Source organism: Sinocyclocheilus anshuiensis, unplaced genomic scaffold, assembly GCF_001515605.1.
Source record: "Sinocyclocheilus anshuiensis isolate Anshui unplaced genomic scaffold, SAMN03320099.WGS_v1.1 scaffold999, whole genome shotgun sequence".
Classification (NCBI taxonomy): Eukaryota; Metazoa; Chordata; class Actinopteri; order Cypriniformes; family Cyprinidae; genus Sinocyclocheilus; species Sinocyclocheilus anshuiensis.
The window spans coordinates 767773-776924 of record NW_015544197.1 but is presented as its reverse complement, the minus strand read 5'-3'; the positions used below and the strand labels follow the sequence as shown (position 1 = coordinate 776924).

The 9152-nt window shown below is 38.3% G+C and overlaps 1 protein-coding gene across 1 annotated transcript in view; it reads right to left on the bottom strand.

The window, feature by feature from the left end:
• Positions 1–4527, bottom strand: part of LOC107696774 (phosphatidylinositol 3,4,5-trisphosphate 5-phosphatase 1-like) — an 18717-nt gene extending 14190 nt beyond the window's left edge. The window contains exons 1-6 of the mRNA XM_016497270.1: positions 4243–4527; positions 3495–3558; positions 1267–1402; positions 776–941; positions 485–625; positions 290–380 (exon numbers count right to left, since the gene is read on the bottom strand). Of these exons, the coding sequence (XP_016352756.1) occupies positions 290–380; positions 485–625; positions 776–941; positions 1267–1402; positions 3495–3558; positions 4243–4382 (738 nt within the window). The 5' untranslated portion in view covers positions 4383–4527. The remainder of the gene's footprint in view (positions 1–289; positions 381–484; positions 626–775; positions 942–1266; positions 1403–3494; positions 3559–4242) is intronic.
• Between the last annotated feature and the right edge of the window lie 4625 nt (positions 4528–9152).

Here is a 9152-nt window from a genome sequence, read left to right as displayed (position 1 = left end):
CACACACACACACACACACACACACACACACACACACAAAAAGTTGTTCATTAAATCACAAATGTACTTGTTTTATATCAAATTAAAGGGGTAATATGATGCGATAATGTTCTTTTTAGCAGCATCATATGACCCCTTTAATTGTATTTTCTTACCTCCAATTACATTTTGTGGCCTGTAAATTCTATATATTTGTACACAGAGACTTACAAGCATCTACTGTCACCTCAGGAGGGTGGACATTTGAAATCAGGAATAACACTTCCTGGTTTGATTCATTTTTACTGACCTGACTCCTTAGTCTCCCCACTCCAGGAGACAACGGTTGATCCAAAACTTTCTGCAGTGCCTCAAGACTCGGAAGTGTGCGGGCAATTTCACTACAAAAAAGTAGGAATGTCAATTAAATGCACATTGGATAAAATTCATGAGGGCATCCAGGTGTTTTAAGATTCAAACTGTATATGTTTCAGACTATTTGTACCTGTTTAGGTTTTTGCAGATACTCTGTGTGAGCTTTTTAAAGTGGGGAAGAGTCGGGTTGCCATTCTGTGCCTGCTCTGCATCTACACAAACAGATGAGCGGAAATATTCCTGGATGGACTTCTGATGGTCCTCTGGTAAACTGGATATCAAACATCAAAATCATTAGCACGCCAGAACAATGCTACTCACTACAGTGACTCTAAATTGACAGTCTAAAACAGTCAAAAATCATTAAATCATAGTGTATTTAACAAGGGATTGTACTTAATAAAGATAAATCTCATTGTACTTTGATATGTCGATTTGCTGCAAACGCTGGATATAGGTGTCTGAGATGGAGGGGCGGGCAAGCTCCGTTCCCCTATCGGTTCCTCTGGACGAGTCACTATGGCCGTCTTTACATTCATTACTTGTGATATTCCTGGGTGGCAACTGAGGCGGCAAACTACATGGCTCTGTGGAAATGGAGATTTGACCAAATAGTGTCCTTGAATGAAACCATTAAAATTCAAAGCTTACATTTACTGGGAAATAGTATCTAAACGTACAATGGGGTCAAAAAAATTCTGATAATAATGAAAAAAAGAAAAAAGCCATGAATTTATTCTTTAATCAAACTTTTCACTCAAATTGTTATGCTAATAATATTGTCTGTAATAATAATATCATTTGTAATTTCTAATAAAAATATAATGAAATAATTTGCAATGAAAAATTAAATTAGAAAAATTCAAAACACGGACATGAACCTATGGTGAAAGCTTATTGTGATTCACTTACCTGGTTCCTCCTCCGGCTCCTCCTCTTTCTGCACAGCATACTGAAGGTGTGTGACCAGACCCATGTTCTCCTTATAATATGCCTCCACTAGGTCTGGCAGCACAGAGAAGAACCGAATAGGCACACCCTCGGATGCCTGCAACAAGATGAACAAGAAAGATCTGCTATTCTGAAGATGTACAAGATTTATGGCCTTTTACGATATACAAAATCCTTAATTGCTTAAACATGCGCAACACCCCCAGTAATACTTCCAGTGACTCTCTTCATTGTCAAAAACAAATAGCAGTACATTGCATTTCTTCATTTTGCATGGTTTCTCTTAAAAAAATGTGCTCAGTTGAAGCCAAGTAGGTTTTATAAGCCACTGTTTTCAAAGGACTTTGGAGTATAAGCTCTTAGTCACCTGATTTGACTTACAGTACGTCTTGATGCTCAGCAAATGTTTTGACCCAATTATATGCAAACTAATACAAAGTAACAACAAATACCAAAAACAGTGATCTAATGATTGGTATTTGATGTGGAAAACCACACAGTATCAAAATTCAGCACAGATATAGAACATTGTCTTCCGTTAACAAACCAAAATGCCCCTGACATTACATAAAACTTATAGTCCCTAATTGTAATATGAAAGTCTCTTCATACATTTGGCTAGGAAGAGACGTTAGGGAAAATGGCAGCATTTTTAGCATTGCACACAAAATAATTTAAACACGTCCTCCATCTTAGCATGGCCTATCACAAGATGTCCGACTGACAACAGGCGACAAGCGCAATCTTAGCATAAAAACCTCCCACATTCTCGTACTATGGTTTAAAGGTCAGCACAAATGGTGTATTTAAATTGAATCGATCAAATCTAATTCAATAATATGACACTTTTTTGAAACTTTCCATTCAAGGCAGGGTGCAAGAGGAACCCTGTGGCTTGCTTAACACCCACGCTGATGGATAATTTAAAACTGAGGCTGTGCTGCAACGCAGGCTTGAAAGAGGAAGAACTGTGGTAGAAAGACATTGAAGGGCATTGTACAACTCTGCAGTTTTTGGTTTAGCCTTGTCCCTTGAGTGCAGGTTACTTCGAAATGTAACGCTGAGAGAGAACAATGCAAATTATAGTCACCCATTTTGCTTTCATTATTTCATTTGTCAGTTTGAATAAAACCACCAACTGGTTTTGCAGCTGCACTGTCACCAATGCTTGCTTTAATGCAGTGGACATAATAGATACTAGCCTGACAGACAAGACGCCTACAGAACGATCTCAAGGAGTCTTCGGCAGCTGAAGAGCCAACTGTCACAAGGTCACGCATTCATTACCAAGCACAAGATAGTAAATGCCTTGTAGGATGCCAGATGTTCTTTGTAACTAGTCATAAAGATGGACAGTGTTTTGTCAAGTGACCAGCAGACTATGAGCACAACACATAATTAGTAGAGGATTGATTATATTTGCCTTGACTTTTTGTCTCATTGTGGTTTTATTGTATTATTTTTTCACTATTTTAGTGCAACCAGGAAATGAATGGTGTTGTAGATAAAATAATTAAAATACATTAATAATAAATACAGTGGGACAAAAAAAAAATACTGAACACTTAAGTCTAATAAAAAAAGTATAAATTTCATTGTAATAGATAACGACTTACAGCACAAACACACTTTTGAGCTGAAACATTTCACAAAAGAAGCTTCCAAATTACTAATATACTTAAGAATTAAATAAACAATATATTGTTCAAATTGGAGACAAAAAGTGAAAATTTTTTAGTTTTCAGAATTTAGTAGAATATAGAGGTAATGAATCACACCTGTGGTTTACTTGTAAAATTGAGCGGAACAATGGATTAAAAGTGAAGTTAGATTTGATCAAAATCTCTACATGCTTGCAGATGCCACTTGACTTGATATTTTGAACCTAATGAATGAAATTACATCATTTTAACTGTGTATTATGCTTCCAAAAAGTGTCCAAATACTTTTCAGGCACACCATAAAAGCTTTATATTCACTAAAACAACTAAACACACCATTCGGGCAACTTTCGAATACTTGACGTCACAAGCAGAAGTGCCTCAGTGCACAACTCAGAATAGACCCCCAGCGCACACGAAACACCTGTCTGTGCGAGTACGAAAGCAGAGCAATTGCAGGAAGTTTCAAGCCAATGAAACACCAGAGGTCAGTAACTTCTACCAGGTAGAAAATTGAGAATTTCTTACCTGGACTGACAGGTTTTTGTCCTCATTTGGTAATATTCTGTAGGTATACACACAGTTTTGGTACCTGCAAAAGAATGAGAAGATTAAAACATTAATTTGCATATATATATATATATATATATATACACACACACACACACACACACACACACACACACACACACACACATATATCACAAATTGAACATAAACATTGAAAAATGCCATTTTGCCAAAAGCAACAATTATGGGAAACCCCTTACCAACTTCCTTCAGTCTCACTCAACACTGTTTGTTAATATTTCACTGTACAGGGAATCACATTGGACATAAATGCAAACTTTTTTCACTGCATGATTTAAAGAAACATTTGCAAAACACACTTCACCCGAACCTGACATACAAGGTTTACAGTTTTTTTGGAAAGAGTTTATATGAAATAGCATTTTACCTGGTAATTAATTTGACAATATGCACACAAAGTAGGAAGGAAGCCATTTGCATAATATGTGATTTCAAAAGCCGTGATGTTTATATATATATATTTGATCCAAATAAGGTTGCATGGCCAGTGCCGCAAAACCGAGCATGTTTTATACGATGCATTTATGACTGACTCAATTGTCATCTCATGCAAATCGTCCAAAACACACTGCAAATATAAACTGCATACCTACTCGAACACACTTAAAGATCCAAAACTTTCATCTATAATATTAGTGACAGCATATGTGCCCCTCCACCTGAGATGAACAGCAACAATACTCACAGAACACAGAGGGCATAAGCTCCCTGTATGGATTCGCTGTCCCGCAGGAGGAAGCTCCCATCCTTGCCTGCTTTGGAGAGGAGGTCCTCTGCTGTAGACCGAGTGATATTGCCATGGTACCATGGCTGGTGAGACAACATCCTTTCCAAAGACTTTTCCCTTCCTCAGTCTGAAGACACCCAGGTTATTTTGGCCCCGGCAAGTTTTCAAGAGCAGATCAACATGAGCCCAACTTCAGAGTTTTGTTTCATGGCGTTGTTAGAACCGATAGCCGCTCCTGCTCTGTCTGGCTCTAGGCTCGCTGTTTCTCTCTCTTCCTGTTAAGAGAGGCGAAAGCTGCAAAAAGGAAGCTGCCACAAACACAAGAGTGAACTTCCTCATTCTGTGCACATTAAAAACTCAGAGAGAGTGAGCAAGAGAGAAGGCCGAACAGCAGGCTTGTTCATACGGCTCCAACACCTCTTATTTTTTACCACAAACGAGATGAAAAAGGTCTATGTGGTATTGTAGGAGTTTTCAGTGCATTCTTTCATACATCAATGATTAACTCCGCTAACCAAAACTATGAAGAGGACAACCAATGCAAGTGTCTACATAATAGCCAATATGCAAAGCAGAGAAATGTAGATAAACATTTACAGTGTGAAAGGCTCTGTTGAGAGGTAGATTATGAATTTATCTTTTTGACCAAACCACTGATGCTGAAAGGGAAGTGACTTGTGGAGCACACTTGTAACATCTTCAGTTATGTGTCAGCATTTGGGTGTATATTAGATGTACATTGATTGTACAAGAATATGAAAGCTCATTAAACATGACGTAATGGAGCAAGTTGCCTTTTATTGCAGATGTACACTGAAAACAATAATACTCTCTCAGAAAAAAAAAAGCTTGTCATTTAGGCAGTACCCTGAAAGGTTAAAGGCCTGTTCACACCAAGAATGATAACTATAAATATAACTATAATAGCGTCCACACCAGCGGATTATATTGTCTGTTTATTCTAAGCATACACTTGTCTACCACTTTAAATTCTCAAGGTCATGATAGCAGGATTGATTCTGATTGGGTGTCAATGTTTTTATCATTCATCAGCTGGAAAAAATCATTCTGAAAGTGATTTCAACAATATCGTTTCTCTGTGCCTTTAGTGTTATAGCTGTGGTGTGGACGCTGCTATTCTTTAATGTTGAGAACGATTTTTAGAACTATATCATTATCTTTATAGTTATCATCCTTGGTGTGAACAGGCCTTAATAGTAGTCCCTTAAGGGTACATATTACTACTCTAAGTTACTAATTTGCACCTTTTAAGGGTAGATAAGGTACAAAGCAGTCCTTTGTACCTTAGCTGTCCCCAGAATCACGCTGTTGTACCCCTGAATGTACAATTTCTGACCTTGTACAGTAACTCTAGATATATTTAAAGGAACATTTGCCTCCAAAATGAAAATTCTATCATTATTTAGTCAAACACAAAAAAATGTTAAGCAAGATGTTCACGCAGCTCTTTTTCATGCAAATGTGAGACACATGGGGGAAAAAATGGCATCGTAGACTTAAACCTGGGTTTGATGTGCCATGTTTGAACATACAGTACATAAACATGAATGAGGTTTGAGAACTGCACAGGGGGAAAGATTATCAGTGAATAGCATCTTAAATTTCGGCTTTTTGCTATTGCAAAGCTATTGCATACTGTAGCCTCAGAAGACCCACTTTCATATGGCTCACTTTTCTGGTGCATTTTGTCATTTTTGGAGCTTGACAACCCCTGGTCACCATCCACTTTCACATTGTATGGAAAAGAGCAGTGTAAACTTTCTGCTAACCTTGATTTGAAAGAATATACTGAAATTAAATGCTTCAAGTTTGTCTTTGTTTCATTTTGACATTATTTTGTGAGGTATTAAACTTTCTGCTACACTGCTACACGTTTTGTAATCATATCAAACTCAAATCAGAGGTTTCATCTGTTAATGTTTTGTTTTCATTTGTGATTGTAATGCCAAATACTCTTGAGTAATCCGGAGTAATATGCACTACGCTCGCACACACATTACAGTCCCTCCCCCTTTTCTAACTCTCGGTGAAGATGCCCTGTTACGTTAATGGACAGGAAGCCTTGCACAAATATGAGGAGAGAGAGAGAGAGAGAGAGAGAGAGAGTAATCTGCTGACACCCCACAGTTTGAGTCACATGATGTGAAAGAGAACCCGAATAGTGCCACAGTCGCTTCAGCCTGGTGGTTTCCATCTTGCGTCTTTCTCGCATGCACAGCCATAAAGAAAGCGGTTATGCTCTACTGTCAATAAGAGCACAGCAGTGATGGCCACAGTGTGGTGGGACAGAGCGCGTGCGATGCATTCTGAAGATAACGTACGTTTTCACAAGATTCTGCATATTGTCACTAGCAGATGTCACATGAGATGTTATTCAAAAGTCAAGTGTTATGAAGACTAATGGAAGCTGTATGAGATGTGAAAGTTATTTGACACTTTGGTAGTAGTGAGAATAGGGGGTGTATTGTAATTGCAACCACCAAAATGCATCTGATGATGCCTAAGCATTTACTTAGGCTACTTTATAAAAAAAAACAACAACAAAAAAACATTTGAGGTTAAATTTATTTACATTTATTCAGCTGATTTAAATGCATTTACAAATTGACTCATGGATGGATTTTACATGAGAAATACAGAAAAAATGATGAAATAAATATGATAACACCTCAAATAAAATATATTTATACCAGTTGGTTACAGTAATTAAAATAATAACTAATGATGCATATCAACTTCATTACAACAAGTGAAAACTAAACCAGTATTATATGCCAACAAAAAAATCTGTACTTATATACCTTAAACTATAAAAGGTATAATTAATAATATTAATTGACTATATAGTGTGAAGTGCACATGCATCTAAATAGTCTTAATAACAAATAGCCGTCAAGGAATGTAAAGAAAAAAAGTAGTATTCATTTCAACTCCTCACTGGTTTGTTAACCTTCACACATTCTTACCACAGCTTGAGAGTGCTATAACCAGAAAATCCCCCTGGGGACCATTAAACATGATTATATATGTAGTTTTTACACCAAGTATGAAAAACATTAGCTTCACACTGATTTCGTTAAGAAGCAAGTGCTTACAAAATGTACAGTCAAAGCATGTCATTAGCAAACAGGTAATATGCTAATAAAAAAAACAACATTCATTTTTAAAAGGCAGCACACAGTCTTATGCACAATTTATGCCTTCTTGAGCCTTGGAGTCTTTAGTCCCCGACCATTGTGTTCTGGTAACTGACTGATATTTAACGGTCACTTGAAGCCTACAGTCTTTCACTTTCACTTTAAAGCAACTGTATGTAGTTTTGTGTATTTTTGCAACTTTGGAGCCCTTTACAATTAAAGAGGCTATATGTATTTGGAAACCTTTGTTATTATCATAGACTGTATAAAAACATGGACATAGTGTCCGTGACGTCACCCGGAGGCTTCCGAAGAGCGTTTTTGAAGCTCAAAGTGGGCGGAGGCTGCCGTCGCCATCTTGGCAGCGCGTCACTCCCGGATAATCGAAAATGGGCAAAGAGGCGGGAGCTGGTTGCTGAAACCACGCCCACTTAGCTCGACAGTGGTGACAGCAGCTGCAATCCACCTTTCACTCAAGTGGCCACGCCCTTAATTATGCAGAACTTTAAGGCTTAATATAATTTAAATGGATGAGTTATAAAAAACTTCACCCCCCTCACAGCTGTCATGAAGGGCAAAATTAGCTATATAGACCAAAATAATTTTTTGAACCAGGCTGTAAACATGTTTTTTTCTGCTGTAAAGTTGGGCATTTTAACATGGGGAGTCTATGGGATTGACTCCCTTTTGCAGCCAGCCTCTAGCGGCCAGTTGACGATTACAGTTTAAGTCACTTCTGTGTTGGCCTCACGAGAGAGAGCGGGAGGTTGCCGCTTGGTTATTATTAGCGATTAGCGAGCACCGGTGGCCATTAAGTGAACTGCAGCCAGCAACTTATTTGCCTGTGCTCGCACTCGCGCACACGTAAATTACAAGAGACTGAATGTGATTCAGTGGCCCTATATCAGTGTTGAAGCGACCCCAATAATGTGATATTATTGATAGCCTGATAAATATGGAATGATAGCCACTAAATATGGAATGGGAATTTTACCAGGGCAACCCCGCCAAAAACGTGGGTTTTCCCCCCGGAACGCGATTTTTACCGGGTGAACCCCCTCGAAATGCCATTGGACTAGTTTTGGGTAGCAATTGGTCGGATTTTGTTGTGAAAACCTGGCAACCCTGGCCTACATACTCACGGCGAAGCCCTTTTTTCGTTCTTTGTTTAGAACTAAAAAATTGTAATACCTTTGCAAGCAAACATCCAGACGTCGTCCACGCTGCTGAGAGCAACTTTGTAATGAATATTTAATGTGCTGCGCGCCAGAGCCAATACGCATGCTGCGTAGGGCCCCCAAAACACCAGGGGGGCTCCCTTGCTCTCAAAGATGATTTCATTTTAGTTTCGTTTTTTAATTTGGCCAGCGGTTATGAAAACATGAATGATAATTTATTTTAATGCGGCGCGCTGTCGCCCTTTCTACGTAAAAATCAGTCAGATCATGTAAGTGTCGTATACAGTCTTGCTCGAGACATGGACAAATGCGTTTCATTAATTCGTTCATAACCACTCATACCCCCACTCCACTAATGCATGAAAATTCTTATCCTCTTTAAGTGTGTGAAATTCACTATCATAAACATATCACTGTGGTAATTACATCAGATAGCTGTGCACATGCATTTGTTGTTGCAATAAAACAACCCGACTTATACCCACTCACCAACTTAATACTCCTAGAACAGATGTTTGGGGGGGGGGGGGGG